The 26,426-nt window shown below is 51.9% G+C and overlaps 1 protein-coding gene across 3 annotated transcripts in view; it reads right to left on the reverse strand.

The window, feature by feature from the left end:
• LOC142360521 (uncharacterized) overlaps nt 1-26,426 on the reverse strand; it is a 35,273-nt gene that overhangs the window by 556 nt on the left and 8,291 nt on the right. For all 3 annotated transcript variants that reach the window (XM_075413455.1, XM_075413456.1, XM_075413457.1), the window contains exons 3-22: nt 25,739-25,807; nt 23,484-23,555; nt 22,919-23,012; nt 22,773-22,816; nt 21,188-21,390; nt 15,566-15,622; nt 15,260-15,342; nt 14,459-14,624; nt 13,635-13,741; nt 11,946-12,173; nt 10,739-10,883; nt 9,651-9,844; nt 7,331-7,437; nt 6,957-7,126; nt 5,973-6,152; nt 5,141-5,275; nt 1,968-4,430; nt 1,047-1,202; nt 508-615; nt 290-340 (exon numbers count right to left, since the gene is read on the reverse strand). In XM_075413455.1, the coding sequence (XP_075269570.1) occupies nt 308-340; nt 508-615; nt 1,047-1,202; nt 1,968-4,430; nt 5,141-5,275; nt 5,973-6,152; nt 6,957-7,126; nt 7,331-7,437; nt 9,651-9,844; nt 10,739-10,883; nt 11,946-12,173; nt 13,635-13,741; nt 14,459-14,624; nt 15,260-15,342; nt 15,566-15,622; nt 21,188-21,211 (4,356 nt within the window). In that variant the 5' untranslated portion in view covers nt 21,212-21,390; nt 22,773-22,816; nt 22,919-23,012; nt 23,484-23,555; nt 25,739-25,807 and the 3' untranslated portion in view covers nt 290-307. The remainder of the gene's footprint in view (nt 1-289; nt 341-507; nt 616-1,046; nt 1,203-1,967; nt 4,431-5,140; nt 5,276-5,972; nt 6,153-6,956; nt 7,127-7,330; nt 7,438-9,650; nt 9,845-10,738; nt 10,884-11,945; nt 12,174-13,634; nt 13,742-14,458; nt 14,625-15,259; nt 15,343-15,565; nt 15,623-21,187; nt 21,391-22,772; nt 22,817-22,918; nt 23,013-23,483; nt 23,556-25,738; nt 25,808-26,426) is intronic.

Raw genomic sequence — 26,426 nt, forward strand, 5'->3', positions numbered from 1 at the left:
GAAACGCTCTCCCTCGGCGAGGGAGCTCACCTAACAGACGCCATTCCAGGGTTCTGGATTTCCCCCAGCCCCTCTCCCCCCAGGCCAGACCTTCAGGCACGCGGGGGACGAGACCCGGGTGAGCGGCGCTGTCTGGCCGCGGCCAACAGATGGGTCTGGCTGGGTATTTCCACTGCCCGGCGCACCCCCTCCCCGACAGCCACACCAGACTCGGGCTGCAGCGTCGTGCAGAGCTCTGCCCGTCAGCGCGGCCACAGCAGCTTTTCACGAGAGCTTTCCTGCTGCTCACCTGGCTCTGCAGCTCAGCTCAGCGGTGACTGCAGCACACGGGAGACTCCTCCTGTGAAGAAAGTGCAAGGATTTCCTTTTGGTCTCCAGCCTGGCCGGGGCCACGCTCTCTATTCAACTTCTACAGGGCCTGTACTGGGGGGCTGCTGCCACGGGGACCGGCCGTTGTTCCTCTGCGTGGCCAGAGCCTCCTCCCACCACCTAAGATTCTGCTCCCACCTGTCTGGAAGCAGGCGTCCTGTGCTGGTCAGGGAGAGAAAATCCGCACGCGTCTGGCAGCGGCCGATCCCTGCAACACCTCTTCAGCCTCCTCCGCTCACGTTCCACCTGCGTGTTGGGTGGGAGAAAGGGTCACAGAAACCGGCCTCCAGACAAGGAGCAAAGGGGCCTCTGGACATCATGGCAAGGAGATGTCTGCTCAGAGCCTGTTAATTGCACCAGACAACGCTGGGGGCAAAAAGCACTTGGAGTAGACTATGGAAGAGAAAGAACAAGAGGAAACAGTTCCTGACCCAGCAGTGTCAAACGTGTGTGTGTGGGGGGACAACACTGGGGCAAGCAGGGCGGTACCGCAGCGAATGAGCATTTGCGAAGGCAAAGGGGTGCCAGAAGAGAGACAAAATATGAAAGCCTGTGTCCGCAGGGGGATGTGGGAGAGGGAAGGAAACGAGCAGAGGACTCCAAAGCGCTGTGTGTGGAAATGTGCTGTGCTCCAGGGGACCGCGAGGCTGTGCGGAGGCAGCGAAAGCCTGGTTCACCTGCTCAAGAGTCCTCCGGAGCTCAGCATTGAGTTGCTTCAGCTCCGTCTTCTCATCTTCCAGCCTTGCAACTGCTTCCTGCAGAACTTCCAGCCGCTGCAACAGGAGCCCCTTCTCCGAGAGCCACGACAGCTGCTCCCCTTCTGCAAGAGCCTGCTGGGTAGGCAGAGAGGGGATGATGTGAGCTGGTGCCACGTAAAGGCGAGAAGGGCCAGAACCAACACGTCGGGGAGAGTGACCCGACTCGGGAACGGACAGCCGCCACGTCCCTTCTTCTCCTCCTGGTCCACAGGCCAAAACAACACTCTCCCTTCTAGGGTCCCTCCTCCAGATCACCTTGGAGAAACCCAAACAAATTTGCCTTCGTGCTTTTTGGACTGCGGCACAAGGACATCCCCAGTGCCCAAGAAAGCCTTTAACCTGATCAGGCAATGGTACGAATTCCGTTATTTTTAACACACTGGAGAAGCTGTACCTCACAAACCTACACCTCTGAGAGCATCCTCTAAGCACCGTCCGTGTAGCTGCTGTTCAGCCACCGTTACACAATTCTGCTAAGTTTAGCACATTGGTTTGGTCAGCTGTGCCCTTTCCCTCCCGTGCCAAATCCCACCCACGCTGTGTTGGCTAAGCTTGCCGAGGTAGGAGAGAGCCAATGACCCACCCCCGCTTTTTGGACTTGATTTCAACAGCAAGCTCCGTAGTTCCTTCTGTAGTTCTGGGCCTGGCAGAAAACATTCCAGCAGGTGGATGGTCTCTGGCCGCAGCACACAGACAGGCGAGCCTGCTGGCAGCAGTCACAGCTTTTTGGCCAAGCAGGTCAACTATTTGTGGGAAAATACATTCCCATCTCTTGAAGGGAACATCATCAGACTCCTTTATAGACCTTTTCGTTGGCTGACGGTCAGTCACGCTGTCTACCTGACACTGGTCCGTGTCCCTCGCTGAAACCACACTCTGCGGGACGGCTGTTTCTTCCCTCCGAGTCCCGTGAGCCGTTTCACTCTTGCCAAGGGCAAGAGCCAGTGCTTGTGCCTTCTCTCTCCATTTGACTTCTCTGCTTTCAGTCTGCCTCAAAACAGCAACCATATGCTCCAGTTCTTTCCCCTTTGCTCTGCGCTCATCTTCCAGTTGTTGGGTTAGCTCCTTCTGCCTTTGCAAGGAACGGTCTCGCTCCTGGAGAACTCTCCTCTTCTCTGCTTCCTCTTCCTCCCAGTTCTGGAGTCTCCGGATTTGTTTCTGTAGGGTCTCATCTCCATCTTTCCATCGCAAAGCTGATGCTAACCGTTTCAGGAGCCCACTCTGCCTCCTTAGCTCTTGTTCTCTCTCTGTCAGAGTCTCCTCTAAATACCTGACTCTGCCTCTCTGGTACTCGATCTCTTCATCCTTCTTGGTCAGAGTCTGCTGGACATGCTGGAGATCTTCCCGAAGAGCCCTGATTTCCTCTTCTAGTTCTTTTTGCTCACCTTGAGCTTTGGTCTCTCGTTCCCTCTCATGAAGAGCTTCTTCCAGGAGCTTCTCTTGCTCTCTGGGGTGTCTAACCCCCTCTCCCTTCTCGGCTAGCCTAAGCTGGAGATTCTGCAAGGTCTTCAGTTCTTCTTCTTGCCGCTGGAGTTTTTGCATAAGAGTTTTGTTGTCTTTGTCTCTCTTCCTCACCTCTTCCTCAAGCAGATTCACTTGCTTCTGGCATGATGTTAGGGCTACTCTCATGCTTTCACCACGAAGCTGGAACATGTTCATTTGCTCTGGCTGCTTGAGGAACTCCAAATGGTTCTCCTTCGCTATTTGGCTCGCTTTGTCTGGATCCTGCTCTACTCTCTTGGCCTGCTTGCCTTCCAACTGCTTCTGCTCTCGAAGGTCCTGGACATGCTCTTGCAAAGACGCTATCTCTTGATCTCTAGCTTCTAGAGAAGATTCAGCGTATTCAAGCCTTTGCAGCATAGCTTTAGTCGGCATCGCTGCCTCCTCCTTTTGCTGTTGAAGCTTAGAGATAGCCTCCTCCAGAACCGCTATCTTCTTCTCTCTTTCCTTCAGAGTCCGTTTTGTTGCTTGGAGATGTCTTTGCTCAGCTTCATGCTTTTCCTCCTTTTCCTTGCATGCCTCACAGCGCTTTCTGAGGGATAAAATTTCTTGCTCTTTTTCCTTTAGCGCCGCTTGAAGATGATGCAGAATTTCCTTCTGCTGTTCAGAGTCTTGCTCTTGTTTTTGGAAGGTCTCAATCACTTCCTTCTGAGATTCAATCATGAAGTCCTTTTCTTTCAGTATTGCCATAGAGTATTCCAAGTCTTTCTGTAAAACATTCCGCTGTTCTTCTGTTTTCTCCTCATAGCTCCTTGCCTGTTGCTTTTGGAGGTCTATGAGTCTGTCCTTTTCTTTTAAGGTTTCTAGGGTCTGCTCCAGTTGGTGACGGACAGTCCTCACCTGCATGTGCATGACTTCTTCAGCTTCCTGGATTTGCTTTTGTTGTGACTCAAGCTCTTGATCTTTTTCAGACAAAGAAAGGGTCATCTTTGCTACTTTACCCTGAAGCTCTTGCAGGTCCCCCTCTTGCTCTTCCTTGTGCTGCTGCAAGAGTCTTAACTGCTCCCTTTGAGAATCACACTCCCACTCTCTGTCCTTAAGAACTGCCCGCAAGTGTTCAAGGCTTGCCTGCAGAGATTTCACCTGTTCTCTCTCCATTTCCAGTTCTCTTTTCAGATGATCAAGATCCACCCGCAGATTTCTCACTTGTGATGCACCGTGTTGTTCCAGCATGATGATTTTCCCCTCCTGGAATTTGATCTCCTGGTCTCTCTCCTCCAGCACTTTGCTCATCTTGCTGACTGCAGTCCTCTCCATTTCTCGCTGCTGCTCCAGGGCTCGGATCTGTTCTTGCTGGGATCTGATCTCCCGCTCTCTCTCCTCCAGCACTTTGCTCATTTTGCTGACAGCAATCCTTTGTTCTTCTTGCTGCTTCTCCAGCTCCCGGATCTGTTCTTGCTGGGATTCCACCTTCTGTTTTTTCTCTGCTATGTCCTTAATAGCCTGATCGAGAGTAGTTTGACACGTTTCTTTCTGCTTTTCCAGCATTCTCATCTGGTCCTGGTCCAACTTCCTTTGTCCCTCCCACTCCAACAGGACAGCATTCAGACCAGGGACAGTCTCCTGCAGAGTTTTTGCCTGTGCTGCCTCTTTCTGGAGCATCTGGATTTTCTCCCACTGCGTTTCCACTTCCTCATTTTTGATTTTTAAGATAGACACCGTAGTCTGAAGTTCTTGTTCAAGGCAGTGATTCATCTCTGTTGCTGTATTTGCTCGGTTTTCGGAGGCTGTGACCGATTCCTGGAGAAGGTTTATCTCCCGTACCAGTTTTTCTTTCACTGCTTCCACTCTGTCCCGTTCATGCTGCAAAACAGCGAGAAAAAGATTCAATCATTCCATCTCAACAGGTTTGCTTTTCATACTAGATTTGACCTCCTGCTTCAGTGCCGGTCAAGGGCTGCCCCCTCTCTCCCTGCCTCTTGGGACGCTGTGGACCTTTCCTGTGCCACCCTTTAGGCTGCGTCTTCCCAGCTTCCTCAGCCCGTCCAATCTTCCTTGTTGCCCTTCTCTGAACCTCTCTGAGCTCTAGTGACTTCTTTTGGGGAGCATCCACCAGAACTGCAGCCAGGATAATCTGAGCCCTGGAGTAGCAGCAAGAAATGGAGACGACTGCAGTCAGCAAGATGAGCACAGTCCAGACTGAGCATGTGGCGTGACGATGTTCTCTCCATTAGCAAGGAAGGCAGGAGACAACAACCCCAGCATTTGATTTCCTGAGTTTGGGGTGGGTTTTTTGGACCTCTACTGTCTAGAGTTTTCACTGTACCATCCTCTAGAGCCCCACTTGTCCCCTCTTGAGGGAGTAAGGGTCAGATCACGGTCTGTCATCCTGTCTTCCACATCTGGACTAGTTTCCCCCATGCAGGCGTACCTATTTATCTGAATCAGTGCTTCTGTTTCCCAAATTTCTCTAGTTTTTCCCCACTGTCTGCTCTCAGACGGGCAATATTGAACAGCTTTCTATTCTCAGCAGACTTTGTCTTCTCAGCCCTTTTTGCGCATCCAGACCTTACCTGCCCATGCTCTCGCTGCTCTGCCACCTCCCGCCTGAGCTGCTCTAGCTGCTGGCAGGCTTCTGTTAGCTCTCCCCAAGTCTGCAGCAGCGTCTCTAATAAAGCATTCTTCTCACGCTCCTTTTCTAGCAGGACCTGCACAGGAACAAAGAGAAGACGCATTTAGACTTCCCATACAACCTCTGTGTGGCAAGACTCAAGGACTGACGGGCTCACACGTTCTCCAAGCACTACGCTGCTGCTGCTCTCCTAGGGCAGCATCTGCCCACCCCGAGGCACAGATTCCTAAGTGAGACTGGAAGTACAAACACGGTCCACCCGTGAGTGAACCTCCAACAAAGCTGTAGTCATCTAAGAGGAAAATGTGTGGCATCTCTCAAGGGTCTCTCTCGCCTTGCTGGTGAGGGTATCCCTTGTCTCCTGCTGTGGCCTGTTTGTCTTTTGATAGCGACTTTTGCATCTGCTGAGCAGCCCGGGACCCAGCCTTCTCCCACAGCTCTGTCCTTGCTGTGCAGGTGGCTTCCTTTGTCAGCTCGCTCACCAGGAGACACAGCGATGGTGCTCACGTTCTCTTCAGGCCTGCCACGTGCCTCCTGCCCTTCTTTAACCTACGCTCTGGTAGCCTCTCTCATTAGTGGCCCTGTCCCTCACGGCACAAAGCTCTCTGGATTTGTGCTCTCTGGATTTTTGGGTTGCTAAGGCACTGCTCCCATTTGCAGAGGGGCATCTGAGAGACACTTCTACCCAGATGGACAGTGTCCAGAGAGGCACTGCCGAGGAGGAGCCCAGAAGAGCAAAAACACCACACCAGCTCTCCTTTCACAGTCTTTACCTCTTGCTTGGCATTTTCGACTCGAGTTTTTTCCTCTTCTTGCTGAGCTCGCACGGCAGCAACTTCCTGCTTCATCTCAAACAGCTGCTTCTCGTGCTCCCTTTCTGTCTCTGCCTTCTCCTTTTCCCACTGCTCCAGCAGCTGCTGCATCTCTGAACGGTGCCCTTCCCGCTCGCTTGCCTGAGGAGGGGAGGAAGAGACTTCACGATGGAGTCCCAGCCAGGCTGCTCAAACACATGTGAAGCTTCATCCCTCCCGCAAACCCCCACCTCAGCAGTGCCCAGTGATGCCTTTGTGCCCTCCGTAAGTCAGGTCCTACCAAGGAACTTAAAAGGAAGGTCAGCAGGTGGAAGAAAAGGAGACGTCACCTTCCCGTCTCTGATGGCCGCCTGTTTCCTAGCACCCCTCGCCTTGCGATTTCTCTCCATTCTCAGAGTCTCTGCCTGCAAAGCTCAGCTCCATCCTCATCAATTAAAAGCTGCAGACGGACTGCAGGGTGAGAAAGAGCCCAGTGCCCTGATGCCCCAGTCACAAGACAGGCCACGAACTGAAGTCCCAGGAACAAGGGGCCTGCTCCATACGCCTCAAGCCCAAAGATAACACCTCTGTCAACCCTGACAGGACAGAGAGAAAGGAACAAAGTTCCCGTGACTGCAGCTGGCAGGAATGCGAGGAGTCTGCTTCACGGCAGACGGGAGTCTGCTAGGATCCTACCCCTTTGCTGCCGTGCTTTGAGTGGGGACCACCCAACCTCCTGTTAAACTCGTCTTAGGCCCACACCAAGTCTGTGGCTGTATTTACTGTCCGAACACAGCCCGTGGGTCTTCACGGCCTGCAAGTACGAGCCGCTGGCTCTGCTGCCTGGCCTGGCAACGTGTGGCCTCTGGCAGGTGACTGCTGCCATTTCACCCGCTCAGGCTATTCTTCTTCTAAAGCCAGCCCACAAAGCTTGCTTGAAGAACTCAAAAGCACAGTGTTTCCTACCAGGTCTTGCAGGAGCTTGTTTATTGCCGCTTGATGATCAGTTTGCCGAAGGCTGAGGGCACTGTCATACTGCTGTCTTGTCCGCAAGAGCTGTTGTGCCGTGTTTTCCCGTTCCTGCCTCATGACAGATCTCTCTGCTTCCAGCTCACACTGAAGGCGTTTCACTTCCCCTGCAAACACAACCAATGCCGACATTCAGAGTCTACACAGACAGTGGTTCCGACTTTACTGACCTCAAGCCATTTGAATTTCGGTGTAGGAGGGATCTGTCTCCAGCCCCTTCACTCCTCAGAAGCACTGCAGACAGAGAGCTGTTTTTATACCACCTTGCCTAGGCAGGGGATCACCAGAAACAAAGCACGTGACGCTCTCACCTTGGATGGCCTCCTTGGCCTGTGTGACTGTGCCAAGCTGGATTTTCAGCTGAGACAGGTGCTGCTGAGCCTCAAACAGGCTGGATTCCAGGGTCTCCTTCACTGAGCTGCAAGTTGCAAATGCGGAGAGAAATGAGTTTCTTGCCCCTGACACCCACAGGGAGTTATTCCAGTAAGCAGTGGCTCAAGAGCCCCACCCCTGAGTACAGAAAATGGTTTGCATGGGAACTCATATATACAGAAAGCGCATTACTGCCACTGCAGATAGCAATGCAGGCCCCTTCGAGGGAATGCCCAGGCTTTCCTTCTCACCTAGCATAACACAGAAAGCCCAGGCAGACTTGACCTCAAGAGCCAAGTCCTAAATTGCTCTTGTCTGATCTACGACACACGGGTAGCTGTGCCCGCAAGGTCTGTGCCAGCAAGCAAATGCCCAGCCTCTGCTCACAGCCCGTATCTCATCAGCACTTCCACCTTGCTCTGCAGGGGGACAGAAGAAGAGCATTTCCCTGGCTGACTCGTGACTTTGTAACGCTGCTCGTATAGGTAGGGAATTTTCCAGACTCCCTGAATTTCAAAGGGACTAAAGAAATCCATCAGATGGTACAGTAAAGTCTCATGCTTGTAGCAGAGTCCGTAAGAAATCTGAACTCGATTTCAGCTGAACAAGGACTACCTGAAAGCAGAGACAGGCATCCTTCAGTTTAAACTGTCAGAAGTTCAAGAGAAAAAAGTGCTACTTTTCTTCAAGCGTTGGTAACTAAGTAGGCAGTAGCCCAAATGGCTTGTCACTCCTTAGAATGGAAGCTGTAGACCTGCAGGGGCAAACTGTTACATCCCCAGACTTCAAGCAACTGCTGCGTATGACACACGGGATTGTGGTACCAGGAGCTGCAGTTACCTCCCTGACCTCAGACAGCGTCTGTGCGCCAGGTTCCTACAACACACAGCACTGCCTCACTGCTACAGGGATGCCATCAGGATAACATCCTTCAGGATGTAAAGGGGCACCCGAGTGGAACAGCAATCAAACGCACAACCGCAGGATTTCACGACTTGCATGGACAATGGAGGATGTATCTTCCAGAAGGAGAACAAGCACCTATTTCTGATTACGCCAGTCTCTGGCAGGCCAAAGTAAATAGGCTCCATTTTAAGCATAAAGCAAAGTCGGGCTCTAAAACCAAACAGAAAAGACAGAGTTCCAAAGTGTGACAGCAAAAGGCTCTGGAGAACAACATCCCGCAAGAAGAGTTGCTACAGCCCAGTAAGTGACAAAACATAAATCAGCAGGATTAAATCAGAGAAGCTGGAGCTCAGAAGAAGGAGCAGCTCTCAAGAGACAGACTGAGTCAAAACGGTGTTTATCGGCCTCGCTAACAACCTACTCTGGAGCGGTAAAGCACAAAAGTCAAGAAGTACGACAAACAGTCTCTGAAACACCACTCGTACAGCTCCGCAACTTCAGGAGTCTTCTGAAAACACATCTAAGAGGAGGACAAACATCTCGACACGTTGAGTTGTTTCTTGGGGGTTTTCTGGAAAAGCAGAACTTGTCGCATTTGATCTCAGAAACCTGATACAGCAGAAGGACAGAATCTTGTTCCTTCCCCGTACAACATCACCACGACATCTGTCTCTAAAGAACATGTGCTAAGGAGTACAGGACCCCGACACCACTGATGGGCAAGAATTCCCAAAGACTGGCCAGAACTCAAAAGACGCTTCCCTGCGGCTGGGGTAACCAACTCTAGGTCCGGCACCACAGCTAACAAGAGTTAGCTTAGAAACAGAAGGCCCTCAAGATTTTCAGCGGGAGCCTCCAGCTTCACCCGAAATGGCAGTGTCCTGCTCACAATGTCCGTACGTAACAGCCTTGAATTCTGAAGATCTTGTGTCAAACTACTTGATAAGGCAAGATCTATGTTCAAATGCACAGAACAAGAAGCGAAAGCCAGAGAGAAGCTTCAGGTTTCAGTACACGTCTGCACGGTTTAATTATTCCTCAATGCAGAGCCAAGGTACCAGATACTGAGGAATGATATTGCCTTGCTTTGGACTTCACACAGGAACGTGCAAGGGGGCATAAACACAAGCCCAAGGCTCAGGAGAGCTTTGTTAGCTTTAGCTGTCAGAAAAATAACATCCAAATCACGGTATACTGGGGTTTTTTTGCCCAAGATTCTTCCATTTTCTCTCCATGGTAGGTGAAAACCTGTGAAAAGCACTCAGGATGCCATAAATCCTCGTGTAACGATTACCACCTTATAATTACAGACATGAAATAACGTCCTGCCTAGGGTCTCCTCCCTGCCTTTACCTGGCCTCTGCCAGCTGCTCGGAAAGGCCTTGCCTGTCGCGCTCCATGGCTGCCAGTCGCAGCTGTAGGGCAGCCTTCTCCTGCACCAGCAACTCCTCCTCTTTGGATGCCTTGGCCAGTGCGTGCCCTTGGTGAGAGGACTCCTGGTGCAGCTGCTCCCGAGCACTGCTCGCTGACCCTTGCTGGCGGTAAACCTGAAAGCGGGACAAAATGCAGTTAGAGCCCTAGAGCCCTTTCTCCGGAGCTCTGTGCAGAGCCACCCAGTGCCGCTTCTCAGTCAGCTGGAGGAGAAAGAGCTCCTGGACTCTGTACAGTAGGTCATGGCAACAAGACTGTTTACTTGTCTGGCACAAGGAAGTTGTCTAATATACCTCGCTGGCATTCAAGCTTGAAGATTGACTGTGATTTTTCAGTTTTTTTCTTCAGTGTAACACCTCTGCTGGGTATTTGCTAAACATACCACCTACTCCAAAACTAAGACTGTCGAACAGACCACAGACCATCAGAAACAAACGCTTCTCCTCTCAAAGCTATCCCATAATACCCAAGATGGTACGTTATGAAACTGACACTGAAGTGATGGCAAACTCCCTTGTCTCCTGCAGTGATGCGATTCTCCCAAGCCCTTTTTCCACTGGACCAAAATCAGCTAGTCCAGAGGAAAGAGTCTTGTGGGATCAGCTGTTTCTCATCCTCTTCCTCAAGGCCTAAAGAGGCTCCAGCAAGTCAAAGCTGCCTGTAGGTCTTAAAATACAACTTCAACAACTGCAAGGTGTCATTCCCATTCTTAGCAGTACAAGACAGCACACTTTGACTTGGAGCTTTGTCCCGCTCTCTGGCCTTGAACAAATGGAGTTTTGAAAGTTGCAAGCTTCACCACAAAAAAAGCATAAATAGAAACATGCAGCCTCGTTTGTTTTTGCCTTGGAAAAAGGGTGAAGAGCTACGCTGTTTGCTTCTTTAGCCGCACGTGAGAGTAGGAGACCAACGTTGCCCCTGCCCTCTGCTACCAGAAACGGCGTCTGTGGTGGTCCTGCCCTCACAGCTCCCTCTCCCACAAGTGCTGCCTAGGAAGAAGGTGACCATACCTTTTCCAGTGCTGGGGCAAGCTGATGTTTCTCCTGCTTCAGCAGATCGCTCTGGAGGTGCAATTCCTCCAGTGTCTCTCTTGTGACTACCAGCTCGCTCTGGAAGGAGGAATGTTTTCCTTCAAGTGCAGCTAAGTCTTTCAGTCTATGAGAAGGGGAAAGATAAACAAGCTTTTCATGTAAAAACATTCTCATTTGCAAAACCAAGAGTAGAGAATCATAGACCCGTGAGGTTGAAAAAGACCTTTAGGATCATCAAGTCCAACTGTAAACCTAACACTGCCAAGTCCACCACTCACTCATGTCCCTGAGCACCACGTCTACACGTCTTTTAAACACCTCCAGGGATGGTGCCTCAACCACTTCCCTGGGCAGCCTGTTCCAACGCTTGATGACCCTTTCAGGGAAGAAATTTTTCCTAACATCCAACCTAAACCTCCCCTGGCGCAACTCAAGGCCATCTCCTCTCATCCTATCCCTTGTTACTTGGGAAAAGAGGCCAACACGCACCTCACTGCAACCTCCCTTCAGGTAGCTAACAGCTTCCTGCCCATTAGTTCTCCCTCTCCTCTTTCATACGCTGGATACAACACTGCCCAAAAGTTCTTCTCTGGCTAAGACAGACTTTTAAAGCCCACACTGCGATTCCCACAATTTCTTTGCCCTGCAGCAGAGAAATGATGAAAGAGCTTGCAGTCTCCTGGGGAGGGAGATGTGTATCAATTTCCAATCCAATAATCGTAGGATCAAAGGACCATTCACATTACTACGAGCAGTGACGCTGCAAAATGGCACTCTTGCCCCAGAGGCCTTCTGCGCTCACTCTTGCAAGGAAACATCAGCACAGGGGTGCTACTTTGCTTATGATGGTCCTGTGCAAATTTCTCCCAACTCCTTTAGCGCAGCCCTGGGGCTGCACAAGAGACAGAGCTCTCTTTGTGCTGGTCTCAAGTTCTCACCAAGAATCAGATAACCACAAAAACACTGTCGTGTGCAATCTCTTCTCCAGTCTTGTCTTACTCAGAAGAGCTTCCGTCAGCCAGACGGTTCTTTCTACCCGTTCTGTTGAAGGCAATGGTTTGACTACGGACAGAAACAAGGCTGTGGAGAACGGGTGTGTTTTACGTGCGGACACAGCCCATCTAGGAATCCAAGAAGCACCCACAAAAGAGAATGTTGGTAATAGCAAAGTCTAAAGCACGTTTACCTGTGCTGAAGCTCTGGCTTCTCCAGGTCCCCCGTGACTTGTAAGCACATCACTTCCCAAGTCTTCGGGCTTATGTCCTGCTCCACTTGCGGCTGTGCCTCTTCCTTCGGGACAGGTCTACGCGCAGTGACGGACTCCCAGAGCTGTGTGCCAGAGTTTAGGTGGGAGCAGCTTACAAGCAGAGATCCAGAAAGCCTCATTTGCTCTGCCTTCAGCTCGGACAAATCTCTGCAGAAGAATAAAGAACGAGCTAATGTTCACACCACTGTCTTTATCAGCTGACTCACTTTTGACCATGTAATTGCGCAACGGTAAAAGCTGGCAGGAAAGGTGACATCTTCGTTGGGGACGAACCATTCGTCTGACACTTTGGGATTGGGACACATCTCGATAGCTGAGCAATGGGTCTCTTTGATGGCTGAGGAATGAGTCTATGTTCTCCTCCGAGATGAGAAGAAATGTATGCAACAGCCAGAAGGCTTCAAGAATTAACCAGGAGGTCAGGCACACTCTACACATTTAGGAATGCTCAGAATCAAAGAAGGCAAATGGCTGACGGTAACCCAGAGTTTGAAGTTGACACCAGAGGAAGGTACTGTTACAGCCACGCTCTTTTTCATTTTATAGAAGGAAGCTGTGAGAAAGGAATCTCAGAGAGCCCAAGAACAAGAAAACAATCACAAAAAGGAGGTATCAAACTAAGCAAGATACATTGGATAAATGCAGTAACAGGGTAGAGAAGCCATTCTTTCTCTCAGCCATGTTGATACAGGAACAAGCAGATGCAAACTGAGCAGAATAAATGTAAGCTGGAAATGAGAAGGGTAAAAGAATTTAAAAAAAAAAAAATATATATATATATATAGTCCTGGCTTCAGCTGGGATAGAGTTAATTTTCACAAGGAGCTGGCTGGGCTGACCCAAACAGCCAACCAAATGGGGTATTCTATACCATGCGATGTCATGCGCAGTATTTAAGTGGGGAGCTGGCTAAAGGAGGGGCTTTTGCTACTCAGGAGTGAGCTGAGCATTGGGTGGTGAGAACACTGCATGTTGTACATGCTTTTTATCAGCATTGTTGGTTGCTGTTTTCTCCTCCCTTTGCCATTCTGTTAAAGTGTTCTCATCCCAACCCAACCCAAAGTTTTTGCCTTTTTTCCTTCGGGTTCTCCTCCCCATGCCTCCGGGGAGGGGGGATGAGTGAGAGAGTAACTGCGTAGGTTCTTTGCTGCAAATTGAGGCAAACCCACAACATATATGTATATTCATGAACGATATTTCCATTGGGAGCGGTGGGAAAAGAAACCCAGTGACATTTAAGGCAGATCTTAATCACTCGACAAAACGGACCGCTCTGCACACGGCAGGCACAGCCTTAGTGAGTCTCTTCCCATGTGTCCACGTATGCCTGTGTCTGTGTTAATGTGCCCAGAGATCACCATAGCCAAGTTCATCTGTTCAGGGCCTCTGCACAGCTCACAGACTGAGCCCCTCAGGTTTATCTGAAACCAGCATCAAACAAAAGGATTCTGAAAATAGCCTAAAGCATGCTTAATGGCATTGCTTCAGACTACCCAAGGAGAAATCGGATCTTTAGCTGCAACGACCGCAACACCGAGGCTCAAAAAGCGGGTGGGAAGGGAAGCTACGTTTTTTTCTGCAAGAGATCCAGCCCTCACTTCTACTCACCGGTCAGTGGCAGTCTTCACTTCCAGGCAACGACGGCGCAAGGTTACCACCTGACGCCAGAGGCTGAGCAGACGGTTATGTTCACCCCTGACGTAGCTGTCATAAAGCTAAACATGCAAAGACAAAAAAAAAAAAGCCAATTCAGCCTTCGCTGTCGCTGTACAAGTCCTTCCGATAGGAGAGAGCACAACCACGATCACCAGGTCTCCTTCAGTAACAACTCCAACAGGGGCACCAAGCACTGCACAGGCCCCACAGAAGCACCCTCTGCAGACCTGCCGCCTGACTTCAAAGCAGGGGACCTCCACGCTTCTCCTGCAGGAGTGGCTATCAGCAAAGCAAACGGATCCCGATCCACCGTCTCGCCTTGCAGAGGCGTCCAGCACTCTCGGGGGAGGAAGACAAAACCAAGCCCCTCCAAGACCAGCGTCAGATTTCCTTGCAACAGGCTATTGGTGAGGGAGGCCTGTCTTGTTCTCCTGTTGGCTACTCTGAGTGGGAAAACACACAGACCTCTCTGGTCTCCACTGCTGTCGACGCAGATTTAGCAGCGCTTAAAAAGACGAGCGTTCATGTGTGACTGCCCTGCAGTGCCCAGAAACAGCAAGCACTCACCTTTAACACCCAGCAGCACGGTCACAGCAGGTGGGCATCTTCCCTCACCGAGATTTGCTGACACCCCTCCATCTCACACCCCTCTCTGCTGCTACTCAACACCGACACGTCCTCAACAGAGCCACAACTCGCACACGGCAAGCCCTCTATGCCAGAAATACAATGCATTCCCACTCCGCTCTGGCATCACTGCCGTAGCCTGTCCTTACCTCACGGTCAGTGCGCCACTCGCTCTCCTTCAGTTCCAGCTCCTTCTGGGCCCTCATCCAATCCGCCGCCAGCTTCCCAATGTCTTCTTGGAGGGCTGAGTTGACCATGTTCGCTTGATCGAGGTGCTCCTGCAGACGAGTGTTCGCTTCTGCCAGATCCTCACACCTTGGAACGGGAGAAGCAGCAAGGAGGTCGCTCAACAACTGCTACCCACAAGCAGCATCCCCGTGATTTTCCAATTCCTTCAACACTGACTTCTTGTCAAACTGAGAGGCAGCGAAAGTGCTTTCTAGGATTAAGTAAGACCACCCTGTCACAGCAAACCCATCTGCTTCTCCTTGCTTTGAGCCTTCCATTTCCATCTACAGTTTTGGTTCCCCCCTGCTCTTCAACTCTGAGGATGCCCACAACTAACGTCCTGCCTCCCCTTTGTGCTGCCTGATCACTGGATGCATCACCTTTCTCTGTCCTTGTCCTGGCCACCTCTCTTCCTCCACTCTCCTCTCTTGATTCTCAGCCCAAACAGGGGCTCTGCTGAGTAGCTCACCTACTGAATCGCGGAAGAATTTAGGCTGGAAAGGGACCTTTGCAGGTCACCCGGAGCAACCCCCCCGCTCAAAACGGAGCCGTTCAGCGCACAACGCTGTTACTGCAGCCCAGAACAGACTGTGGGCCTTTCTCCTTCCAAAGAGGCTTGCCCAGCTGCTTCCCTTGGGGAGGCCGGGCAGCGCTGACAGGTTTCCCCTCGCTTCCATGAGTGTCCAGGACACCCAGTGTGAGGTAACGCAGCTTCCTTTTACCTTTGATGCTCCTCTTCCAGCCGAAGCAGCGCATTCTCCAGGCTGTGCTCACCTCTGGCTTCCCACCTGCCTGGAAGGGATCCCTGGAGAAGAAAGGAAACGTTTTGTCAAGTTCTTGTGTTCCCTTCACTGTCACGACCACGGAGAGCAAGGGAGGGGACGGGGATTACTCGGTGGGAGTAGCTCTCCTCGGTCTCCCACTGCTGCACTCCCGCAGCTCATGACCGCGAGTGCTCCCGCAGACCTGAAGCCTGGGAGTCCTCTCCTGCCCTCCGTCTCCTAGGGTTGCTTTAGCCGCGCACTCACCGCTCCCGCCGCCAGCTGCCGCTCCCGCTCCCGGCACCGAGCCCGGTACTGCCACACCTGGACGGACACGCAGAGTGACGACGAGCGGACGCAGCGCCGGGATCCCCGCCGGGCCCCGACCCCCCGCCCCGCACCTTGGCCTGCAGCTGCCGCACCAGCCCCGCCTGCCGGCGCCGCGCCTCCTGCGAGCTCTGCAGCCGGCGCCGCAGGGAGGCCGGGCTCCGCGTCGCCATGGCCCCGCCGCGGCCGGGCTCCGCCGCCCGACGGGCCCCGCTCGCCGGCGGGGGTCCGCTCCGCGGGCGGCCGCGGGGTCGGGAGAGCCGGGCTGGCCCGGGGCCGCTCCGCGGCGGCGGCTCCCTCCTCGCTGCCGGCCGACGGCGCCGCGGCCCGGGCTGCGGAGCTGCCGCGGGGGAGAGGCCGCCCCGGCACCGCTGGCTCCGGCGGGTGCTGCCCGGAGACCGTTATGGAACGGCGAGCGCGAGGGCGACGCGGGCTCGCGCCGGGGCCTGGGCGGGAAGGGGCGCGCGGAGGGCGGGCCCAGCCCCGCCGGGGGGGGGCGGTTTCAGGTGGCCCCGGCGGTTCCCAGACGGGCCGAGGAAACGTCTGCGGGGCTCTGGGCGGGCGCGTCCTGGCGCCAGGGAAGGGTCGGGCTGGGGGCGAGGGAAGAGCTCGGGGCCGAGGGGGCTGTGAGGCGCTGGGGCGGGCTGCCCGGGGAAGCGGCCGAGGCACCGTCCCTGGGGCGTTTCGGAGACGTGAGGACGCGGAGCTGGGGGACGCGGTTGGGTGGTGGCATGGACAGCGTCGTGCTGATGGCTGGGCTCGGTGGTCCTGAAGGTCTCCTCCGACCGAAGCGACTCTGTGGTTCTGTGATCCCATGGTGCTTCCCTCGCCGGCTCTCTTGGCCAGACACGGACTATTGCTTAAAACTTCCGTCAGGGGTGGGCGTCCGTCACACGGCAGGGGCTCTCTGGGTGTCTTTGGATATCGGACGGTAAAATGGCAAGTGTCCACGGACCATGTCCGGTCGACCTGAGTACAGTGATGTAGGTGGACAGCCACGCCCATTAAGCCAGAGCAGAGCAGGAGTCATCTCACCACGAGCGAAGGAGAGAGCGGGAGATCTCGCTTGCTGCGTAGGCAAGGTTAAGGCACCGTTAACGATTCATCTGACCCGCTGACGGGCAGCACCCCCATCTTCCTCCTCTGCTTGGGTGGGACACTGTCCCGCGGGGAGGTCTCCTGCGCCTCGGGGGTGCCGGCTGGCGTGGGGCACTTGGCCTGCTTGCTGCCCACCTTGCCCGCCCTGGGCACCACGCGGCAGGAGACGATGCCCAGCGGCAGCGTCAGGCGGGTCAGAGCCACCCGGGGCTGCCCCCGCAGAGCCTCCTCCAGCGGGGAGGATATCCCATGATATCCTCCTAGGGAAGCTGAGGAAGTGTGGGCTGGATGAGTGGTCGGTGAAGTGGATAGAGAACTGGCTGAATGGCAGAACTCAGAGGGTTGTCATCAGCGGCGCTGAGTCTAGTTGGAGGCTGGTAACTAGTGGTGTCCCCCAGGGGTCAGTACTGGGCCCAGTCTTGTTTAACTTCTTCATCGACGACCTGGATGAAGAGTTAGAATGTACCCTCAGCAAGTTTGCTGATGACACCAAACTGGGAGGTGTGGTAGATACACCAGAAGGCTGTGCTGCCATTCAGCGTGACCTGGATAGGCTGGAAAGCTGGGCAGAGAGGAACCTGATGAGGTTCAACAAAGCCAAATGCAGGGTCCTGCACCTGGGGAGGAACAACCTCATGCACCAGTACAGGCTTGGGGTGGACCTGCTGGAGAGCAGCTCTGCGGAGAGGGATCTGAGTGTCGTGGTGGACGACAAGTTAACCATGAGCCAGCAGTGTGCCCTGGCTGCCAAGAAAGCCAATGGAATCCTGGGGTGCATCAAGAAGAGTGTGGCCAGCAGGACGAGGGAGGTTCTCCTTCCCATCTACATTGCCCTGGTGAGGCCTCATCTGGAGTACTGTGTCCAGTTCTGGGCTCCCCAGTTCAAGAAAGATGAAGAGCTACTGGAGAGAGTCCAGTGGAGGGCTACAAGGATGATGAGGGGACTGGAACATCTCTCCTACGAGGAGAGGCTGAGGGAGCTGGGCTTGTTCAGCCTGAAGAAGAGAAGGCTGTGAGGGGACCTTATAAATGCTTACAAATATCTGAAGGGTGGGTGTCAGGAGGATGGGGCCAAGCTCTTTTCAGTGGTGCCCAGTGACAGGACAAGGGGCAATGGGCACAAACTGAGGCACAGGAAGTTCCGTCTGAACATGAGGAAGAACTTCTTCCCTCTGAGGGTGACGGAGCACTGGAACAGGCTGCCCAGGGAGGTTGTGGAGTCTCCTTCTCTGGAGATATTCAAGACCCGCCTGGACAAGGTCCTGTGCAGCCTGCTGTAGGTGACCCTGCTTCGGCAGGAGGGTTGGACTAGATGACCCACAGAGGTCCCTTCCAACCCCTACTATTCTGTGATTCTGTGATTCTGTGGGTCAGCTGTGTGGGGCCGATGGCGACGAGGGGCAGCCGCGGGGCTCGGCAGAGCAGTCTGCCGAGGACCCTCCAGGGCACTCTCCGGGGGACCCTCTGGACGACCCCTCACGAGACTCCTCTCCGCAGGAGACTCCACGGGACCCTCGGGCAGCCCAGTGGGGAGGACCGCTGCCCCCCGGCCCTGCTCCTGCTCGGGGTCCGGCCAGGGGGACATCGCCACCCCTGAGAATGGGTCGGCGTCCCCCAGCATTGCCCCCGCTGCTCGGCCCTCGAAGTGATCACCTTCCGCCCCGTGCTCGCAGAGGTCAGGGGGCTGGTTGAGGAAGGCGCTCAAGTAGGGGTTGTGGGGCGCGCTGGGGACATCGGGGACAGTGTCCATGCTGTCCATGGTGTCGAGCCAGGCGAGCGCGTCAGAGATGTCCATGGTGAATGTCTGCTCGTCCGGAAACTGCAGGTTGTCCCCTGCCCGCTCGGGAAAGGCCTCGGCGAAGGTGTCCGGCCCCAGGTCGGGCAGCTCCAGGGACTTCTCCGTGCCTGCCGAGATGGCCACCCCTGCTGAAACAGCAACCCCAACCGCCCGGCCCCGGGGCAATGCGAGCTTTCCTGGGCACGGGACGCCCGCCTGCAGGCTCTGCCACCCCCTCCACACTCACCATGTTCCGTCAGCTGGCCGGGGCGACCAGGGTGGCCCGGTGGGGGCTGGTGCCAGGGATGCTGTCCTCGATGGCCACCGCGTCGTTGCCCGAGGCCTCCAGCGGCTCCCAGGTGCTGCTGGGCAGGGTGTCGAGCACAGGGAGGCTTGCACCCAGTGCTGAGCCATGGAGTACCGGCGCTCCCCGCGGGCCACGGCCCATGGCCCCAGCTCCAGGCCTGGGGTCTGTTTCTGTGGTTTTTATCTCATGCCTTTTCTAGCAGACAGTGTGGTTCAGTTTGGCTGTTGGAAGGACCAGTGACTTTGCTGAACAGAAGCAAGTCTTTCACTACCTTCATTTCTAACAAACATATTTTGAGAGCACCAAGAAATTATTAACATCATACAATGACAGAAATGCGTCTTACTGCATGTGGGAGAGGAATTCCTCTTTAAAGGAAAATTTACTGAGAAGAAAAATACGTTGTGTGAAAGATGCTGCTGTCCTTTTTGCAGACAGTAACGTTATCGGCTTATTCATTTACTGGCTACAAATAGTCATCTGACCGCAGTCGTGTTTCTTTTCCATTCCCCAGATACATTTTAATGTGCTTAATGTAGATGTGTACACATTTTTGTATAAAAGCTGTTGCTGAGGCTTCCCAAAGGACCAGTTAAAGTGTATTGGTCTCCAGTCCCAGCCACTGCAAACCCTGTCGAGTGTAATGGACTAGTTCGGCCACGCTGCTGTTCAATGCCAGAGCGCACGTCGCTGTGCTGAGTTCAGCAAAAAACTCTGGAAAAAGAGGAGGCAGAGCGAAAACATTTGGTTGGTTTCACACAGCAGGCACGTTTGACAGGCGAGGGGGCTGCCAGGAGCAACAACAGCGTCACGCTGTCCGTCGGCAAGTCCCGTTAAACACATTGTCGACGCAGAGAGCCCAGCGCTATCGGAAGGCCGGGAAGCGTAACAAGCACACGAGGCAGGGCACGTGAGAGCAGAACGCACTCACACACGCGTACACGCACTGAACCGGCTCCCCAAGCGCTGGCTTTAAAAGGACGTCGAGACTCCCTGGTAGGTGGGCAAAAGTTTGGGTGTTCACAGCCCAGTCCCCGCCGCAGGCTTCCCCCAGACTTGAAGCAAGCCAAATTCGAGTGTCTTCCTGAGCGATGCCCAGAAAATGGGACTGGTGCCTTTCCATCATCCATCCTCAGACCTTGGAGACATCATGATTTCTCAGCTGAACAGGTTTAAAAATTTGTACAGCTTGCCAGGCCTACGTGAGTATTTACTGTTCCACCGCACAGATCCACTCCCTTGGGAGTATTGACTACCCCAGCCATCATTCCCCTACATGACAACGGCAACACAGAGCAGGTTTTGAATTCGGCCTTGGCTGAAGCAAGCTTGTGCTCAGGCTGCCCTCCCACAGGTTTCCCTCCAAGACTCCTTCCTCTGGCTTAGCAGCAGCATCCACCACTCCTTCTGTGTGACAGTCTCTTACCAGCCTTGTGAGGACAGAATCCGAAACACTACACGTGTATTGCTGCCGCGAGCACAGATTTGCTCAGAGGACAGCCAACCACTGGAGGTTCTTTATTCAAAGGGGACTTGCAAAGCCGTTTGAATTTCAGCACCTGCCTCATTAGCGTGAGTGTTTTTACAGCCTTCCAACAGCTGAGCCAGGCACACGGTGCTTATTCTCTTTTGCAAGTTTGCCAACAGATCGTGGCAATATATCCCTTTGCCCACAATAGCTCACAAAACTTTGTGTTTTGTGAAAAATGTCACTGCAAATGCCACATGGGATGGCAGGTTACAGACTGAACTGCACATACTCTAGGGCTTTTGCTTATTCACCACTGCTTGTACCACAGAACAATACATTTTTTAACAACAAAACGGTAAAATAGACAAGTAGCAGCAACTTTAGGAAATGCTGCTGGCAAGTACTGGTCACGTGCCCAGCAAGGACTTGAGTTCAAATGCTGCTCAGCTTCTCTGTTACGCAGAGCAGCCGGCTTCACTGTTCGCAAGGCAAAAATACCTGGAAGTTTGACAATCTAACTAAACCACAAGGCTACAGGCCACAAAGCTGTTCTTAAAGAAGGTGAACCAACTCAGAAAAGCTAAGCGCCCCAAAGGGAAAAACAAACAGCAAAAAACCTCCTCTGCTTCCTGTCTTACCATGAAGCAAGGTGGCAGCTTTCCTGCACTTGATACCCTCATTCCTTAGCTCTTCGACATTTGAGGATGCCAAGACAACCTTTTAATTGGAACACTCATCAATATATCACCATCAAGTATCTCTGCCAATATGCCCTAGCTGTCTATTTCAACATATCTCATGCTTTGAGCTTTAGGTCTGGCGTTTGCTACACCGAGTGTTCAGATTTAAGCAAGTACATACACAGAACGACAACACATAAGGCAGAAAAGCCAGAGGGCACAAACTTACCCTAATTCTCCCTGGCCAGTGCATCAGCCTGTTCCCACAGAGCACATGCAGAGAGGATACCAGCAGTGATGTTGACACAGGAAGAGGTGATACTTGGGATATTATAGGGGATGGTGTTCCCACCACAGCTGTTAGCAATACGTCCCGGCTGAGATCTCACAGAACCGGCAGGAGAGGGCTTTGGGGAAGACATGCCCGTGGGTCTGCAGGAGAAAGAAACACCGTCACGAACGTTTAACGTCAAAGTCTTGCCGCCAGACGATCTTATGGCAGGAGCTCTCTGCTATCATCCAGGCCTGCAGTGTGGAGTGGAGTGTGGAAAACTGAGATGTGTTCAGCTGCATAACAAGTAATTGCCCTTTGAGTGCCAGGCCAAGGTTTTTGAAGTGATTTGCAACTCTAAGAACTTCTCTTGACAATAGAAATTGCGGCACCAGACATCAGAAAGGGCCACCAATCCACCTTCCAAAATCTACACCTACTTGTGGAAACTTTCACCAGATCAGCATAGCGCTTTTTCCTCATGACTTACAGTTCAGGCATGATGAAGCTCCCCGCCTACAGAAGCTGGAGCTTTCTGACAGTGGGTCAAAGCAGCCAGTTCAGCCTACACAAACTCATTTAGAGCTCTAGGGAACCTAAATGCGGGCAGCTGCCTGCCTTCCAGGCACAGGCAGGCTTCATCACATCACTTGACCTCCTCCACCTCAACCAACCTAATTTTAGTCACTGGTATGAGAGGGCTTCCACCACGCTCGCAGGAGACCATTTACTTCCCAATAAACTATCCTCTGCAAGGTGGCAGAAAAATCACTGGAATTACAGCATCGCTATTACAGACCAAACAACCCTCTCGCCAACGCAGAGTTTAGCAGGGGCAGACGGGGAGCCGGGTAGCTGTGTGCCAAATGCAATTACCACGGCACACAGAAAAACTCTTCCTTACTCATTGTCATTAAAACACAGGCCCAGTCTGCTGGGCGTCGGTTCAAACTGTTGTGTGACAGCTTCCCTTCTACTTTTGCTGCCACACACACAGCAACACTGCTGCAGATACACAGAAAGGACAAAATGCTCAGTAACTCACCAGTTAGAAGAATGAGTTTCTTTTTCTTAATTGGTGACTGAGCTAAAGAGACAAATATTGAAGTATCACCTCAAAGTTATGCTACCACAGGGTGAAGGCATAATCCTAGTGGGCAGCGGCCAGGGAGATGGGGATGGTATCCCATTAAGTCTCAATGGATCGCTAACAGAACAAAGATGGCACCGACAGGGGCTCTGAAACAGCACAGTGACAATACCATTCTTGCTCCTCTGACCTGCTTCTCTAGTGGAAAACTACTTTGCTCGGGACATGGTAACTCTGGACCTCGTAACAAAAGAAAAAAACCCTTTCCAAGGAGAAAAGACAGGAAAGAGAGAGCAGAAACATATTCACGCCCCCTAACAGTATGATTTCAGGTGGCAAGAAAGAGCAAGTGGTGAGGCACTCTCAAACGCAGCTTGCACTCAAATACTCCAGCTACTGTTTTCACTCACACCCTTAGAGACTCATTACAACGTATGTATTTTTAAATCTTACCTTGCAACGCATGGAGAAGGTGCTTGTGTTGCTCTGGAAGAACTCTGCAGCGGGGAACAGAACCCTTGCTAGGTTTGGGCTATTCAGCTGACAGCAGTAACTGCTGCAGCCATCCAGCTGGCAGCTTAGCAATACGCATACCGTACCTTGAAGTGGTCATTCAGGATCCTGGAATACTTCATTGCAGTGTCTTTCTCATAACGAAACATTGCCATGTGCAGAATGGACTGGGAGCGCATGCTGTGAACAGAAACACACCCAGGCATCGGTGTTGACACTCGCTGCTGCCTGCCAAGCAGCCATCAGCCTTGTGGGACAGAGGCAGGCACACCCCAACTGTACTGCAAAGTCAGGAAAGCTCAGAACTTCTCCTTCCGCTCATCTTAAAAAAAGACTCTGTGAAAACATCGCAAGGGAAAAAAAAAAAACAAAGAAGGAAGGGCCATGTCTGGTCTTTTATATAAACAGGTTCCCAACCTCTTCATAGGTGCCACGGGCTGAGGAAGCTCTGGCCCAGACGCGCCTCAGCTATGTTCAGCTACAGCTTCACTTACACGGCTCAAACACCGGCTTCTGGTTTTGATATTGTGGGTTCTTCCCTTGCAGAACTCTATTCCCATTTAAATCATTCATTTGCCTCTGAAAGCAATGGGCCTTTCGCTCTGTCAAGTCAAAAAACAGACTCTGAAGGCTCAGGAAAAAGTTACGCACCATAACACAGCAAAGGCTTTTTCATGTGAAGATGCTGAGGAGTCCATAAAGGATTTCAATGTCGTGATGAATCTAAGGAAACAAAATAACAGAATCTTATCAGCCATCAGTGCTCTGGACTCCCACTGTTTATGAAACAACAGTCCACGCCGTTATCTCAAACTTCGGTCCTAAGGTCAGGAAACCTGCCCTGAGTTCTTAGTCCTGACCCAGAGTGCTTTGTAGGCTTTTGAGCAGAGGACTCTGTCTCAAAATACCTTGTTTTCCACGCAGCGGGAACAGATGTGGCCCCTGATGCGACCCACTCTCCTCTTACACTGATTAATGGGCAACATCCCTACAAGTAGATGCCTCCCGTGGACCACCAGTCAGCCTGGGGCCCAGAAAAGGTATCCCCACTACTGAAGATAAACTACTAATTCAATTATTTCTAGACAAGACAGACATCTTAGTGGAAATGTTTCTTTTGGCAAACAAACAAACAAGCAAATCTCCGTTTTGAAAACAAAGCAACAACATCATCTTGGAAATACAGTCCATCAGGACCAGAATGCAAACAATACATTTCAAAAAGTTTGAAGTCTACCACAAAAAAAACCCCTGACAGCTTTTTCAGCTCTAAGGCAAGAAGTCAAACCAGCTCTTGAAAACACTCACGTAACCTGTAATTTCAACATGAATAAACTAATACCTGTCTCTCTTCTACCCAATCCATGGTCCCTTGGGTTGCACTGCCTGTGTACGTCATACTGTCTACACACATCTTCAAGGGCTGTGAAACTAAATGAGGAAGGTTGCTAAAAGAAGCCCCAGGAAAGGGTACAGGTAGAAAGACACATGGGAGAAACCAGTAAAACCTGCCTTCAGTCAAGCTGCAAACCTTTGGGGCACTAACTGTTCTGCCACACGCTATACTGTTGCTTCACTTTTTTTAACTGAAATACTACTGAACTCGCATGCAAAAGCAGCTTCAGATCTGGATAAAGCAAAAACTCCTTCACGTCCTTGATTGTCATAATCAGTGTCCTCTGGTGTACCTCAGCTGCAAGGCTCAGATGCAGAGGGGGATGTGGTGCCTACTTCTCCTGAGAAGCAATGCTGAAACATTTCAAAGGATTTGTCTCTGGTGCCTCGGGATGGTCTGTCTGTCTCATGCTTGTACAGTGACCTCAACTCTGCTCCACGGCGGGAATCCAGAGCTGCCACAGCTGCAAATGCGCGGTGCAACTAACTCTTCCCCTCCAAACGTCCTGCCTAACCATGACGCTTTGAAAACCGCTTACTTGATGAGATCTATGGTGCCGCTGAATACGCTGGAAGCTGATTTTGGTGCTGCTGAATCCGATTCCAAGGCGATCCCATACTCAATGAAGGAAAGGGCAGCACCTAGGTACTGAAAGGCACTTCCAGTCGTGTCAGTCTATTGGGAAGAAAATTCCCATGTTCAGACTAAGACGAAACCTACTTCTCTCAAGGGTACCTAAATTCCTTTTTTGTCTCTAGTTAGGCAGGATCTGAAGAAAGAAAAAGATGCAAGCCAGGCCTCTGGGGGATAATTCAGGGGTTCTCAGCAGAACCCCCAATGTGGTCCCAGTCATCAGCTTTGTGTGCTCTGGCTATTTGTATCTCTTCCTCTCGCTCAATGTTTTCCTTGAGTAATTTGTTATCTTCACGTTTTTTGGACATTATTGTCTGGTCTTGGAGGCCTGCCTTGTGAGAGGCAGGTGAGGCTTTGCTGCTACACTATTCCCTCACTCCATTTTCACAGGTCAATGGCAAGCAGTGAATGTACATCATCCAACTGAGTCATAATCAGCAAAAAAATACGTTCATTCATGCACGCTGTTAAAACTGCACCTAGCAGAGAAAGCCAGTTACATCTGCAAAGGACGCTTCCAAGTCTTGCTCACCAGCAACGTAATTACCCTCAGAATCCTGATGTTTCAGAGGAAAATGTCTTAAAACTAACTGTTGCACCTGTCTTCCAAGGTCTTTGTGACAGCTCTGCAAAGCCAGCAGGCCTGCTAACCTCAGACAACATCAGTTCTGAATCCTGTTCTCTAGGTGTCTTTATAACGAAGGGAAATGTCTGAACATTTGGCAGATAAAGACAGCCGCCCCACATACGCCTTGAACAGATGCCAGGTATGGAGTACGGAAGTAACGTTAGCCAGCGCATCTTAGTCACATGCATGCAGGTATCACGTCCAAATGCCAGAGCTGGGTAACGTTTCTGGCTCAGGGCCAAGGCTTACCATTGCATCAGCTTTGTGCTTCAGCCTCTTGGCCTCTTCTACGTAGTATTCCACCGGATGCTGTCTGAACTGGGGACAGGGAGAGGAAAAACAGAGAAAAAGGGCAGGGTAATTATCGATTTTACTTCATCTCTAGAGGATGCTGTGAGTCCAAATATCCTGTTTTGGTCCAATATCCTGTTACAGCCTTATCAAACACATTACAGCTATGATAGTTCACTAAATGAATGTTGTCTGGATGTTCACAAATACACAGCAGCTGAATGCACAGATAAACTGAATTCATTTCTTGAAAAGTGTATGTTGGAATAACATTGAAAACTTACATTTCCAGATAAAAAACCAGTGGAGGTTAGGCTACTATGAGGCCAGGTTGACTTCTTCACTCCCACGGGAAAATAGTAGTCGGGGGATCTCCTATCATTCCACAAGTACAATACTACAAATACGTTTTGATTGAAACATACAGTAAACTTTGCAGTACCACACACTCACCTCAAACCCAAAGAGCTTGCATTCAAGTTATCTGCTTACAAGAGGTATGGCCACCAATGCTTCTACAGGTCTTGGTCTCAATCAACACAAAAATGACAATAAAGTTGGAACACACACATTTCTGTGCACTGGGATAATCTAGTCGCCAGGCAAATGGCACACAGCCACCTGTGCACTAACAAAACTGAGCAGT

This window comes from Opisthocomus hoazin, chromosome 2 (genome assembly GCF_030867145.1).
Source record: "Opisthocomus hoazin isolate bOpiHoa1 chromosome 2, bOpiHoa1.hap1, whole genome shotgun sequence".
Classification (NCBI taxonomy): domain Eukaryota; kingdom Metazoa; phylum Chordata; class Aves; order Opisthocomiformes; family Opisthocomidae; genus Opisthocomus; species Opisthocomus hoazin.